The 15,628-nt window shown below is 42.0% G+C and overlaps 1 protein-coding gene across 1 annotated transcript in view; it reads right to left on the bottom strand.

The window, feature by feature from the left end:
- LOC139743198 (uncharacterized) overlaps positions 1 to 15,628 on the bottom strand; it is a 151,072-nt gene that overhangs the window by 72,891 nt on the left and 62,553 nt on the right. Inside the window, exons 56-72 of the mRNA XM_071653697.1 lie at positions 15,254 to 15,397; positions 14,150 to 14,278; positions 13,591 to 13,759; positions 12,621 to 12,715; positions 11,802 to 11,966; positions 10,980 to 11,132; positions 9,952 to 10,131; positions 8,753 to 8,974; positions 7,600 to 7,947; positions 6,854 to 7,141; positions 6,151 to 6,286; positions 5,038 to 5,194; positions 4,070 to 4,373; positions 3,165 to 3,381; positions 1,902 to 1,987; positions 792 to 1,142; positions 25 to 162 (exon numbers count right to left, since the gene is read on the bottom strand). Coding sequence (XP_071509798.1) covers positions 25 to 162; positions 792 to 1,142; positions 1,902 to 1,987; positions 3,165 to 3,381; positions 4,070 to 4,373; positions 5,038 to 5,194; positions 6,151 to 6,286; positions 6,854 to 7,141; positions 7,600 to 7,947; positions 8,753 to 8,974; positions 9,952 to 10,131; positions 10,980 to 11,132; positions 11,802 to 11,966; positions 12,621 to 12,715; positions 13,591 to 13,759; positions 14,150 to 14,278; positions 15,254 to 15,397 — 3,282 coding nt within the window. The remainder of the gene's footprint in view (positions 1 to 24; positions 163 to 791; positions 1,143 to 1,901; positions 1,988 to 3,164; positions 3,382 to 4,069; positions 4,374 to 5,037; positions 5,195 to 6,150; positions 6,287 to 6,853; positions 7,142 to 7,599; positions 7,948 to 8,752; positions 8,975 to 9,951; positions 10,132 to 10,979; positions 11,133 to 11,801; positions 11,967 to 12,620; positions 12,716 to 13,590; positions 13,760 to 14,149; positions 14,279 to 15,253; positions 15,398 to 15,628) is intronic.

Below are 15,628 nucleotides of genomic sequence, written 5' to 3' on the forward strand. Positions count from 1 at the left end.
TAGGGAAGAGATTCTCCCCCTCACCATATGTCGGTGTGGTGATGTTGGATCCTCGTCGGCAGAAGTAACCAGCGGCACACAGAACTGGAGGATAGGAGAGACCCGTCTGATCACAGGCATAGCCTCCGGTACAAGGTGTGCAGTCGTCTTCAGATGGTATGCCTACCAGAAATATCAGAGAGTGATAAAGTAAATCACCAGCAGGTCTACTGAAAGTAGATTTGTATGGAATCAATATCAACACTGCTGCTGGGAGCAGAAAAAAACCCAGAAAGTGTTTCGCAGCTGTTTGCATTATAATATGTCTTTTTACACCACTTGCCACACTACATCACGTCTAATTACATATGAAATATCAAAATATTCAATAATATGCTAAGTAATTTCTCCATTAATAAATACAGTATGGATCTACACACACAAAACAAAAAAACAGGTGGTTTAAAATGTTGGTTCCAACAGCATAAAGAAAAAGACAAAGGCTATTAGCCATTGTGTTGTGCTTAAAACAAATCTTACAATCAATCAAATCTCATGATAGTGTCACTCAAAATTTTGGACTTTTCATTACATATGAGATTAGTACAGCCCTTTGATAGCATATACTTTATCTAACACTTTCTGAACCACCTGAGATTAAGAAAAAGTTTATTTGGTTCTGACATAAAAGGGGGGCTTTGTATGAAACTAGGACATGATTTACTGTAATCATGTTTAAGTAGTGACATTAGTTTGTAGGTGTAAAAATATAATTGGCAGTTATAGTCAGTACGATCTATCTTGCTTTATACCTGTGAGATTGTTGAAAGTTCCATATGGACAAGGGAACTGCTCTGCGTACTCCGTGCCGTTCGGACAGTAGTAGCCGCTGGGACAGATGTAAGACCCATACCACACCACTGGGCCGATGGTTGCATTGCAGTAGAATCCCTCGGGACAAGTCTTGCACGTCCACCGGCCCGGAGTGTCCTGGAAGGTCCCTGACGGACACGGCGTCGGGACGGCACTACCGGTCTCGCAGAAGTGGCCCTCGGGGCAGGCGTAGTCTGGCGGAGTAGCCACGGTCTGCCCCTGGGGACAGTAGTATCCCTGTTGGCAGTCGGCAGTAGGTGATGGTAATCCCTCCTCTCCGCAATACATTCCTTCAAATAAAAACACAAGGTGACATGAGAGAATAGACACTTCATATGCCACAAAGTATACAATCTGCAGGGCAGTGACATACATACATGTACATGTACAATGTACATAAGAACCTCAAGGCTAAACACTTTGTCAACTAGGGACTTTGGACAGTGTATACATACAGGATTTGGGGTTTTCTGTGTGTCTACGTGTAAACACAAAAATCTCATATTTTCTGACATCGTAGTTTGTTGTGATGTATGCTTAAAATCTCTGAGAAATCTGAAAATGTGGGGTTGCTCCAATACAGAGATATTGAATTAAAAAGGTCAGTTCCCAAACACCGCAAAGAACAGGCACCTTGATCTAAAACTACTTATCTAATGTTTCTGACTGTGCAGTTTGATGACTTTCTGTGCAAGAACTTTGATGTTTGTTATTGCTTTTCGAACTCTCAGACGTTCGCACGTTATGTGTAGGCGTACCTATGTTGTATAATCGAGGCGATATCAATAAGAAGCATTCGATAAAGACGTTTGCAGACAAAGGGCTTTGTAGGGGTACTATTAAGCAAACTCACTACTAATGCAGGACAGATGGTCGCACGCGGAATTAAAATAGAATAAAATTGAAATAAACATTTCTCAGTTATGGGTGCTTTTTGTAATGAGCAAGAAACCTTCACTAGGGTACTGAGAACATGTTCTTTCATCTCTAAAATTGAGATTTCAGGCTACAGATATGCTTAAAAGCACACAAGGGCTTTCACTACTTACCCTCGGTGCAGTTCTTGCAGCTGGAAAGCTCAGACTGCTCCGTGGCATCCAGGTAGTAGCCCATGTCACAAGCTGTGGGAGAGTAGCTGCCTTGTGGGCAGTAGTATCCTTCGGGGCAGACATTGCCTGTAATGTTGTCTGTAGGGTTACCTATGGATGCACCACTGATACAGTAGTACCCTTCAGAAAGAAAAAAAACATGATAAAAAATTTAAAAATTAGGTCAATGTGTTCATCAAATAAGTCCAGATGGAACGATTTTGCATACCATCCACCATATTTTATCAATGCTGGCGCAAAATTTCTCTCGAAATAATTTCACAATATTGTCAGTCCCTATCATTTTACACGTACTGCTTTACAACTCATGCACATATAAGATCCAGCTTCATTTATTCATCACAAAGGTGAAGTGGTCCCACCTACACCAGTTTTGTACGTAACATCCAGCTGGACCCCATGGAAGACCAGCTCATGCAGATGAATATGGACTATCCAGCCATCTTCTCAGGTGGAAATGAAACAAACAAACAACAAACAAACAAAACTAAAAATGGTATCTTTACTGTCTCACTGACTACCAGTGATGCCCTCTTTCTGTTTACTCCAGGACACCACTGGTGTCACCCTGCACCTCCTGGGGCTCCGCCCTCTCACCTGGATGACACTCCAGCTGGGGCAGAGCAAGCCCCGCCCGGTGACAGTACATCCCGGGGTCGCAGTCGGTGGGCAGCTCCGAGCCACCTGGGCAGTACTGACCAGCCTGGCAGCGACCTCCGATGCTGGGGTCAGACGGCATTGGACTCGAGGCTCCGGACATACAGTACCAGCCATCACTGGGATTAAAAAAGGGCATAGAGAATCTTGAAAGACACGTGGCATAGAAAAACTTAACAGAATCAGCGACATCTTTATCGCAGTAATTGTCACTAAGACATGTAACCGTTTGGGGGCTATACAATTATACATCATGGAAAGGCTATGACAGTTAAACACATTTTTCAGTGAGACTGAATAGGTGAAAATTGGTATATTCATCACTGAGACTAAATAAGCAACATGGGACATACAGTGTGACTTATCTTGAAATATAGTTTAAATATAAAGCATCACTCTACGTATCTTTTTTTTTTCTACAACCTTTGAATCTATCTGACATTCAATGCCAATTAGCAATAACATCTTCCTAATGAAAGTAACCATGGCAACCACCGCATCACTTCTCCCTCTACCTCCAAAGTCCACTGACACATAACTCAGTACCTGCAGTTGCTGGTAGGCCACTCATTGTGGTATCCCATGCAGTACATGCCTCCCAGACAGGGCAGGCAGGAGGAGTTGCTCGTCTGACCGGTGGCGTTGTTGTAAGTGCCCGGCCAGCACGGGAACTGCTGACCGTGCTCTGTGCCGTTAGGACAGTAGTAGCCGGCTGGACAGATGTTGTACTGGTAGTCCGTGGAGTTCGCTGGACAGAAGAAGCCTGCATTGAGTGAAAATATCAAAAGTAAGTGTAGAATGACTGTCAAGCGGTCAGAAATAATACAGCTCCATAGGCCCTAATAAATGTACTTTAGTTAGTAACCCACTGTGTGTATGATTGTAAATTTGGCTTACAGTGTTCAATTGTAGTTCTTTACCAAACACTCCTCACAGCAAATCTAAATTTTTACGATGAGCAGCCGCTAGAGAAATCATCAGTTATCAAAGCAAAAAAAACAAAACACACACATATCAAAATCTAGGGTGAAAGTTTCACTGATGTAACAAGCAAGTTTCAAAAATACACATGGAACAGTAACGCTCAAGGAACAACAACAACAATAACAAGAAAATCTCTATCATTCAATCATACATTGATTGTTATTGACCACTTTGAGGTGCAGGCTCAAACATGATGTTGGCTAGTTTGTTTGTTTCTTTTGCCACCAAATACAAGTATTGGTAGGTCAAAAAAAGTCACAACCTACAATGATTGACCAGTACTGTACAATCTGCCTGATGCACAGCCACATGTAGTAAACCAGCATCGACGCTCTAAAGACACACACACACACACACACACACACACACACACACACACACACACACACACACACACACACAAAGAAAAAAAAGCTTGAAGAGTCCATCTAACTCAAGTTAGAAATGATAGCGCCCTCGTGCTGTACCTTCTGGACATTCCTTGCACTCTCCTTGACCCTCATTGTCCTGGTACGTTCCTTCATTGCATCCGATGGGGAGCCCCACCCCCTCCGGGCATCGGTGACCCCTGGGGCACACCCCTCCAACACCGGTATAGCCTCCTAGGAGAGGGCAGGTGTCGTTGTAGGTCTCGTTGTTGCCGGGCGTGTGCGGGGTGCCGCGGTCCACACCGGAGTTGCACCAGTATCCCTCGTGGCAGAGGTTCGTGAAGTTGGTTGCGGCGGCATCGGGGCAGAAGGTGCCGGAAGGACAGTCGGTACACTGCTCAATCTTTAACAGGGAGAGAATAAGAACGAAAGAATGTAGTCAGGAAAAAACGATGCTCATTTTGTGGTATACATTAAGCTTTCCTTTTGAATACTTGTAACAGATCTATTACAATAAAGACAACAACACATCATATAACTTTAAAATAAAAGACATCTTAGGCTGACACTGACTTGTTCATAAAGAGGACTACATTGTATAAATGCACCTAAGAAAGTGTCAATCAATTCATACAACATGTAGCTTAAGTACACAGCTTTGGAATTGGCTGCTAGCAATGTAACCCTCAAAACATCGACATAAAAATAAGATACTTCAGATAAGAATGTGGTGTCTCTGATTTTATATAATATTGCCCTAATCTACACTGCACAGAGAGAAGATTAGGCCAAGTCATAAAGGTAATTCAAGGCTATGAATGATTGTGTTGTCATGGGGAAATAAAAGTTGAATTGTGTATGAATGCTGCTCTCCTGATTCTGAAGTGCAGCATACATGTCAGTGAGAACAGTAACTATGCATTATCCCATTAAACCCTTGTCTCATCAGAGGAAGAAGGGTGCTACATCCATTCATCCTTGGGAGTGTGCATGTCCTTCTTGTTCTCAATTTCAAGTTTCTGAGATGTTTTACTTGAATAATGCCATTCATGGATCATCTAACTCACCATGTACAGGTTTGTCTGGTCACTGTACGTCCCGGCCGGACAGGGCATCCAGTCCAGACCGGTCCCCGTCGGACAGTAATAACCCGCCGGACAGTCCGCGTAGCCTGCTTCCAGGTCAGGGTGTCCGAGAGTCTCGTTCTCAGGTAGACAGTAGAACCTAGTATGTTATCATACGATGGCACAAGTCATCAAAAAGAGGCATTTCATGGGAGAGTTCTCACAACATTCAGTTTAGCTCTTTCTTATGTGCCTCGTTCAAAGGAAATGCCACCTGACTAATATCGCTCTATAATACACAACAAGTCGTGTATTATACTACTACTACAAATGTACAGTGTATGTACTAGGGATATCAATGCTTGAAACAATTATAATTTATGACAGTAAAACATGAATATGATGGAATAATGACAGTGATAACCAAGTGATAAAAATGATATTAGTAACTAACAAGTTGGTAACACATATCTACACATGGGGCAATAATAGTTGTGAAATTTTCTGACATACAGTATCTATCACACAGTGACACTCCTGGTGCAGAAAGATGAGAACTCAGTAGTCACATTCTTCATCTCAATTCTTCTTGTGTTTCTTTTCCAAATCTTAGTTTCTTAGTTTCCTATCTTAGTTTTCTATCTCTTCCTCTTCTTCCTCCTCCTCCTCCTCCACCTCTTCTTTTTCCTTCATCTTAGTTTACATTTGACGTTTTATCTTCATTCTTCATCTTATTCACATCCTTCTTCCCATCATCACTCTCAATGTAATCAGAGCTGCCAACATTTGATATGTAGAATCAGGGAGATTATTGTGAAGTAAAAGAAGTGAGCAAAGCGCATTAGCAAAGCATGCAGAAGTAAGCCCCTCCCCCTCCAAAAAAAAAAAAAAAAGATAAATACATACTAGATGGCATTGAATAAATAAGTATTACTAAATAAATAAAAAAAATCACAACACTCCAGGCAAAAGGTGACAGGCAAGATTCAAAGTGTAGTCTTAAGAAGCTACAAGGCTTTGTCAGGACACATCTTAATTAGACACAGCAGTAATGAAGATGTTCAGACAAAAGAGCGTAATTTTTGGAGGAATCTTCCCCATGACTGTCAGACTCACCCTTGAGGGCATATCTGGCAGGAGGACTGGGTGGTCCTGTTGGTGTAGGACCCCGAGGCACAGGCCTTGGGTTCGGCCGAACCCAGCGGGCAGTGAAGACCGATGGGGCACTCGATGGGGGCCGGGATGGACGATCCTATGATCGTGTGGGGGTAGAAAATTACATGATCAAATTACCCTGTCAATATCATGACCACATGTAATGCATGAACAGGGGCAGGAGACTGAAGCTTGTACATGTCTTGCACTATTACCCAAGATGTAAATAGGGCTTATTTTTTATTGCTCCATTTTGGGGGGAACAAAGTGCTCTTGCATATCCGAAACACTGAAAGTTTAAACAATCTTAAGTCAAATCTCAAAACTCACTTATTCCATCAATCTTATTATTTTTTTTTTTCTGTTGCTATATACACATCAGGATGTTTGTAAATAAATTTTGTATCTTAATCTGTTGAAGACTGGTCCTGAGTACACTCGGACAGGTGTCTATGGGAAATGCATGTTGTAGCAAAATCAGGCTGTCCTCAACAGGTTAATCAAATTTTTTGGTTCTGTATTAATGCACTTAAAAATGCCTGTATTACGAACAAAGTGCCAAATAAAGTTATTGTAAGGTACAAATGTTATCTATTGTTATTATCATCATTATCGTTAAATATCAGTGTTTACTACAAGCAGCTGGTTATCACTCCTACAGTACCTTCAGGGCAGTAGTAGCCAGCAGTACAGGGGCTTTCCTCCTCCGTCAATCCGGTCTGCTGACAGTAGAAGCCAGCCGTACAGTTCCTACACTCTGCCTCCTCGCTGAGTCTCGTGTCGTTGGAGAACGTCCCCGCTGGACACCTGAAGGGCACAGACGTCCCCACCGGGCAGTAGCGGCCCGCCGGACACACGTACTGCTCCTGGTTGTCCGAACCTTGCTCGCAATAGAATCCCATGGTGCACTGCGCGACTGGTTCAGTGAGGGCAGTCACATCACAGTAATATCCTTTGCAAGATGAAGATAAAGTAAAATTGGCAACAAAGGGTTGTTATTAAAGGCAGGATTTATCAAATTAAATATTTTCTGAAGACCAGAAAAAGTCTGAATGGTTACTTGTAAATAGGAAGACAGATTGCTGTTATTCAAACCAAAACAAATACAGCACATTTGTGTTGTCATTATAAATTTACATTTGTGTGACAAAAAGGTTGTGCCACTTTTGTTTACAAACTCTCCTAGAATAGCAGATGGACATATGATGTACACAGTATCTGTAGATAATCTCAATGCTATCACATTTGTCAATTATGATGATTTCAAGATTCGCAATAGTAACTCTTTAAATTGTGCCATGAACCATACTTCCGAATCGGTAACTTTGCAAAAACAGTTACAGTGTAGTGTTCTTTAGTGGAACCAAGTAACTTGAAAGAAGGGATGACAAGAGACATGGAGTAACTCACCTGGTGTGCAGTATTCACACTCGGTGACATTCATAAGCCCAGTGTTGTTGCTGAAGGTACCAAGAGGGCATGCCACGGGTTCCGTGGTACCCTCTGGGCAGTAGTGACCCACGGGACACTCGTCTGCGTCGTTGCCCTGGTCTGGCGTGGCACTTCGGGAGGCACGGCGACAGTAGTATCCTGCAGCGCAGAGCGTGCGCGGGTACGTCAGGCCGGGCTCTCCACAGTAGTAACCTCCGAGACAATCCGAGCATTCTGATTGGTTGCTGATACCCGTAATGTTATTGAAGGTGCCGACAGGGCATTTGTAGTACGTAGCGGCCCTGGTGCCTTCTGGACAATAGTGGCCTGGAATATGAAACAAAAACAAAGTGTTGGATATATCATAGCAAGATAAATTTCGGGAAGAATCACACAAAAAAGTTAGAAAGACTGAAACATCATTTCATTATCTCTCCATGGTTTCACAAAATATCTGTGAGTACATGGTTCAGACAGGAAACATGAATCTTTTGATTTAAATCCTCAGAAGTAACAGATTCTGCATTGAGTTTACTACATCCTGCATGGAAAACAGCAGCCCTCTTTTATTGTACAGTACAATAGTTCCCACCATCAAGGTATCATTTGGATTCTGAGAGCATAATCATACCATTTTTAGCTTATACTGAAGATATAATATAAGTTGCTTATCATCTTTCTTTACAGCAAAACAAAAGCTCTAAGTGGGTTAGAATCATTTTTATCACCTTACAAGTAGAAACTGGCCATAGACCAAAAACTGATTTTCAGTAGCAGCAAAGAGAGCACTTTCATACAATTCCTTCACACATCTACCGCAATAGTTTGTCAGACAAAAATACTCCCAAAGACTTGTAGTCAATTACTTAAAGACCTCTGCATCAGAAATAGCCAGATGGGAGAATTTGTGTTTTAACATGGATACATTATATGTGGAAAGGCACAAACACTACAAGAAGAACAAACAATCATCCCCATCCCCACATTCAAGAAAACAGAGTGAAGATAATAAAAAAAAACAGCAATGTAGCTTGAGTAAAATGGAAAGACCAACTACAGAGTGACATAAAAGCATATTAAACAAAGAATTTGATTCTAAATATACGGTGATAAGCATCAATGGGTCTCCAACCTTCAGGGCATATGTATGAGGTGTAGTTGACGATGGGGCCGTTGGTGTCATCACAGTAGAAGCTGGCGGGACAGGTCTTGCAGTCCCAGCGTTGTGGCTCGTCCTGGTATGTTCCCGCGGGACAGGCATGCTCCTCGGCGACACCTTCCTCGCAGTAGTAACCGGGGCGACAGCGGTATTCGTTGGGAGTTGGAATGGTCTGTCCCCCAGGGCAATAGAAACCTACAAGGAACAAAGGAGGAAGGTCAATATTAAGGACTATGTTAAGGGCATGTACCAGAGAGAAAATATGACTGATAACAGAATTGTGCTTTCAGTGCAAGCATAAAGGAATGTTGCCCCATACACTGCAGCTTTCTCATGAATCACTCTACATACAGTACTGTATACGTCATATATTTCGCGAGTCTAAATTTTCGCCATCATTTTCACATCGGGATCAGAGTCGATGTTTTCGCGTTTCTTGAATTTAGCAAACAGCACCCAACTCGCGAAATTCGTGAAAATAAAAACCTTGCGAAATATTCGGCGTATACAGTATATTGACCACCACAGCTTCTTTCTTCCTCAGGCATAGAACACCACAAGTTCACATCTCTGCACATTACACATTGACAGAATTATATGACATCATGTGTTGTCTGAAAGTTTGCATTGTGATGTAAAATGAGAAAGAGATATATATATGAATATTAAAGGCAGTGCAACCTCTGCTTAAAGCTAACTGCTGCCCTGCGACTGTTACCATATGCCTTTCTTACACTCTTCCAATGTCGCCTCCCTTCTTCTAGAGTCTTCTTTGACCTAACAACAGTCCCTTCAAGGACTACAGATACACATGGCATCAATGTAAAGCCCCCGGCACACCCGAGCACGGTAACCGAAATGGTCTGGCATGTTGCTATGGTGCGCCAAAAGGAACCATGTCAGTCTGATTATGTTATAATATCACGTCTCCGCTGCTAATTTTGTTACAAAATAAATATTCATCTGGTGACTTTGCTGCTTCTGATTTTGACATAAGAGTAAAACAAATTGGTAATTTTGTATCAAAATGATTGATTTTTAAACAGGTCCACACATGGTTCTTTTTGGATCACCACAGCAAAAAACTGGACTGTTGCTGCTACTGTGATCGGTGTGCTGAGGCCTAAAGCCTCTATTCCTTATTGTATCACAGCAGTGTAAGTGGTCCTCACCTGCACTGCAGTTTCCTTCTGGCTGGGCTAGCCCGCTCTCGTTGCAGTACTTGCCAGCGAGGCAGTCCAGACAGTAGGTGATGTTCTGGGCCAGCTGACTGGGCTGGTAGGTACCCGGTGGACAGGCCACCTCCGAGGGGCTCCCCTCCACACAGTAGTGACCCGGGCTGCACCGGTCTCCTGCAGAGGTTAACAAGAAATGCAGTCATCGTTTAATACGTATCTGTAAATATTTTGTATTGTTAGGTGTGCCCGATACCAGCTGTGCTTTTTGGTGCCATGCCTCCTTCATTGTACATCCAGTGTACATCTCCAAGTTGCCCTTGTACTGATTTGGCACTGAAGGAAATGAAATCAATGCTATTTTGGAAAAAAAAATATAGTTAATTGAAAGTTAGGACAATCATCCTTTGCGCAAAAGAGCACCTCATCATCTTCAACCTCTAGTGAATTCTTGTACCAATATGCGTCAGGACCATTCCTAATTCGTTTACACCAGTATTTGCTACCAACAATCCTTTCCATGATCATCACCATCCAGAAATGCCAACCCTATCAATAGCATTGCAGTATTCTGAAGACTCAAAAGGCATATTTCTGGTGGAAATACAGTATTCTTAACTTTTCTACAGCTAGATGTGTGGTAATACACACTTTTTTTTTCATCTTTTTTTTTTGGGGGGGGGGGGGGGGAAGGGGAAGGTAGTACAGACCTCCCAACCTTTCTGACTGAAAATAGGGAAGATTTGGCTCAAAAGTAGGAAAGAAAGAGCAGTAGGAGTGTGCAGTCAACTTATCCAGAAATATAGGAAACTCTTATTGAAACAAGACCTGGGAATTGTCAAAATTCAGATTCTTTCCTTCAAATTCAGTATGGTTTGGAGATCTGAACGTATTTCATGTAAAAAAAAAAAAAAAAAAAAAAAAAAAAAAAAAAAATCTGCTGTAGTTTTAGTAAAAAACAAACAACAACAACAATGCAGTACTAAATACTACAAGAGGTAATAGCACCACTGACTATATCTTACCTCCACTGCCCATAGGAGTCCCAGTGATGGATCCACCGCTGCAGTAGTAACCCGCAGCACACATGGCAAACGGAGCGTCCAGGCTGGCATTGTGGCAGTACCATCCGGGGTCACATGTGATGGGAGCAGATGCCCCTTGAGGGCAGTATTCACCTTGACAGGGATGTACAATATGAATTTGAATGTTAGAAGAGTCAGAGGACATTATTTCGTGTATGAACTGACTATGAAGCAACTGCATCTATTGGTACTGTATGCTTGTAATATTTAGCACTTTGATGCAAATAATTAAAATCCTATTAACATACTTTGCTCTGTCATGCAGTACAATACCAAACAAAACAACAAAACAACAAACAAAACCTAAAATGACTCTAAATGAGTAAAATTCTTTAAAAAATGCTAAAATCCAACATCCTGCATGATTGAAAAAAAAAAAAAAAAATAACCAGAATTTCATCTCAATAGTATTTCCACTGTGTAGAGTATCTATAGTCAACTCCAAATGAATGGTAAATCTTTCACTTAACACAGACTGCACATCATGAAATACAACTTAACATATTTCTCTTTTAGCCATTCCATCCCATCCCTATAGAATGATGTGACCTGACAGCAACTCCGGCATACCTTCGCTCTCCCATGCATACACATGTACGGATTAAGTATGATAGATATAATTGCTGTGAGCACAGTTAATGGCTGATTTGCTGCAAGGTCCGATCGGTCTGTTGCTCAACTTTTTTTACTTGTACATGTATTCTTTTCTTTCGAAGAGTCGAAATCTCATTCCTCTTTCCCCAGCTCAGCTGGTCAGTTTACCTGCTTGACATCGGCCTCCAAAGCTGGGGTCCATCGGCTGGGCTTCGTACGCACCACCGATGCAGTACCAGCCCGGATCGCAGTAATCCGTTGGGTCAGGATTCCCAGAGCCCTGGCAGTACATGCCCGGTAGGCAGGGGGCGCACCATGACTCATTGTGTCCACCTTGAATGCATGGGAGACAGCAATCAGAGTACAGTCAAAGCATGATGAAAATTATGACTTCTGCTAGTACCACTCAAATCTCACCAAAAAAAAAAAATAATAATAATAATTATAATAACCTCTACAGTTCTTAAGACAGTCAATCTTTTACAATCCAAACATGCACAATAGACATTAACCCTAATATAATGTACATGTACTCTCTGGGTATTATTAGTCTCGTTATTGTTTATTATCGTTATTATGACACCCTCACCCCCATGATCTCCACTGTTGTTTGACTGGTTGCCTTAAAATTTTGCATAAGGATAGAGGATGAAATAATCTACTGTACAAAGCTGTAAGGCTGAATTCATGTAAGTCATTTTCTTTTATTTATATAAATCAATTCATGCTAATTCATGAGACAAATCATAGCTTTAGTTGTTCCTCACCAGGTTCTCATGTGATAAGGCAAATTGACAGTAAAGTTCCCTTACGCTTTAAATGTAAGACCACATTTAGTCTCTGTTCCCATTAGTTTACACAGCATTCAATGGACCAATATGTCTGGTGCTCATCCAGGTTTACAAGGACAACTTTATCAAAAATAGTGACCTTACCGCTACGGTGACTGGACTAGAATCACCAACCCCATCACTGTTATGTACTCACCTGTCAAGTTGTTGAAGGTCCCCTCGGGACAAGGATTCCTGATGTCATAGGTCGTTCCAGCTGGACAGTAATAGCCAGCAGGACATATGGTATCCCTAAAAAAGAAAAAAGAAAAAAAAAAGTAAAGAATCAATTCCAGGCTCTCTTATCATCAGTTCAAGACATTTGCTCCTGTGACAATTACTCCTACAAAATGTCTGCATGCTAAGCCAAGCATAAATCCCACTCCCAAACTTGTTACCCTAACCCTACCCCTACATGTATGCCCTGGGAGAAAATAAGACCAGTGCAATTGTCACAGGTTGTGTCATCCTTTCATCATATTGGGGCACTGTATAATGTGAGCTTTGAGACTTTCACATGAACAGATACATTGTAGCAGTAATCAATATATCTTCATGTAACTAACAGCTTATAAAATCTTGGCATGCTACGTAGGTATCAAATCTATTGAAAATTCCCATGTCTTGGAAGCAAAAGCTTGGGCAATCAAATTACAAAGTGATGGTACGGTACAGTCCCCATCCTGCAGCTACTACTAGTGTACATCCCTGCAAAAGGAAAATCAGTCACCTTGTGCAATATTGTCCACACAGCAAATCCAACATAGGCAAAGGCAACACATCAATTTCATTGTTACCCAGATCCACAGAACGATCCTTCATGAGTTGCATTAATACGTTGAAGACTTACTAGTCTCGAGTACATTGTATAATAGGGCAGGTACAGTATTGTATCTACACTAAGCGTACTGTGTTAATAGCAAAATCAGTTCATCCTCGAAGGGTTAAAGAACTGTGTGCATGATGTGTACACTGTAGGTGCCAGTTTCTGAAGATATCCACTTCAGACCATTTTTAACCCACTGGTCCATGGGTGTGGTGATGGGTGTCTCCCCCCCCCCCCCCCCCCCCCCCCCATCACCACACCCATGTCACGGTGAGACAACACCCTTTATACCGGTACTCACAGGTAGGTGGTGGCATTGGGGAGGCAGTAGTACCCCGCTGGACACTCCTTACAGCTATCCTGGCCCTCCTCATCCTGGTAGGTCCCCTCTGCGCACCCCACCGGGAGCTCTGACCCCTGGGGGCAGTGGTAGCCGAGTGGACACACCCCACCATAGCCAGTATGGTTGCCTTCAATCAAAAAAAAAAAAAAAAAGAACCAAATGAAGACAAGTCCTAAATAAACTTGTTCAGGAGTCTATGGGAAATGTATGTTATAACAATATCAGCTCATCCTCAATGAGTTTAAAATAGGAAATATATTCAAGAGAAGTTTAAACCCTTATAATAAGCTGATCTATTCCATCTATTCAACAAAGAAATAAGCCTAAGATTTCAAGTCCTTTTGATTTACCCCCAAAAAATAAATGAAGATCATTTAAGACATAAATATATGTACAATGTACACTTTGACTCTATTCATCGTTCATATGCAAAGAAATAGACTGATGCTTCATAGAATAAAAGAGCATGTCCAATTTGAACAGGAAAAATATCAGAGATACAGGCAAATGACTTTACCTGCATAGGTGCAGCCATCATTGACGAAGGCAGTTGGGTTCGACCGGTCCACTCTGGATGTGCAGAAATATCCAGCAGCACACTCGGCTGTAGGCTCAGTGAGGTTGACTCCATCACAGTAGAATCCACCTAAAGGCAGCCAAGAGACAAAAATCTGTTATAATCACACCTGTAACAAAGATGACCTATCCATCAATGCACACTGGGTACTTCTTCCAACATTTCATCGTTGTGATATATCCAACGTGTAATCTCCTGCGTACAGGTCAAAATGGTATACTCATCTAAAAACAATCATTTCAATTTCCCACAACTTCTTGTTTAGCAGTCATATCATCACTCCCTTCTCCTTCTCCTCTTCCTCCTCTTAATCCTCCTTCCCCCCTCCCTCCCCCATCCTCCTTCTCCCCCTCCCCCTCATCCTCCTCCTCACCCTCTTCCTCCTCTTCATCATCATCACCTTTCATTGTCCCTGTTTTAACATAATCATTCCCATGACAAATACCACGATATTATCATTATGACTTTCTCATCATTCTCCTTATGCTGACCATTTTTACCATCTTCTTCCACATCATCATTGTCATCATCATCACCACAACCACCACCACCACCATCATCATCATCTTTCATTGTCTCTATTTCAATCACAACCATTCCAATGACCAACACCATGACATCATCATCTTCCACATCATCATCATTCTCATCATCATCATCATCATCATTACCTTTCATTGTCTCCACTTTGATCACAATCATTCCCACAATCAATATGATCACATTATCGTTATGAATTTCACATCCTTCTCCTCATCCTTTTAATCATCAACATCTTTCACATCCACATTCACATCGTCATCATCATCGTCACCACCACCATCATCATCTTTCATTGTCTCAAGTTTGATCACATTATCATTCCCACAGCAAATACAATCACAGCATCATTATGAATGTTACATCCTCCTCCCCATTCTTACCATCATCACCACTATCATCATCATCACCATCATCTTCACTGCCACCATCACTCCCCCGATCCCTTCTCCCCTTGCCTTCATCCCTCCTCCTAACATCCCACCAGCCAATCTCTCATCTCACCTGGGCAGTTTGTACAATCCTCCTCATACTCCAGCCCCATGCTGGCCCCGTAGGTGCCAGGCGGGCAAGCCGTCCAGTTACGCCCGGTCCCTGCCGGACAGAAGTAGCCCTGGGGACACTCCCGGTGGCCAGCCGATGAGTTGCCTTCACACAAAAGGTAAAACATAATCAAGTTATCATTCTTCATTGCTGTCTTTTTTTTAAGTTCTCTATCAATCCTCAATAGCAAAAATCCATTATCTGACAAATATTGTAAATCAACTGCACAAACAAAATACTATGATAAATCACTTATTTTACAGAAAAGGTCCGTGTAGCTACCATTATCAGCAATGCCTTGAAGTAATTACACATATGTTGTCTCTCATAAAATCA

The sequence above is a fragment of the Diadema antillarum genome, unplaced genomic scaffold (genome assembly GCF_040938485.1).
Source record: "Diadema antillarum isolate AM-2024a unplaced genomic scaffold, OU_Dant_1.0 seq00001057_RagTag, whole genome shotgun sequence".
In the NCBI taxonomy this organism is placed as follows: Eukaryota; Metazoa; Echinodermata; class Echinoidea; order Diadematoida; family Diadematidae; genus Diadema; species Diadema antillarum.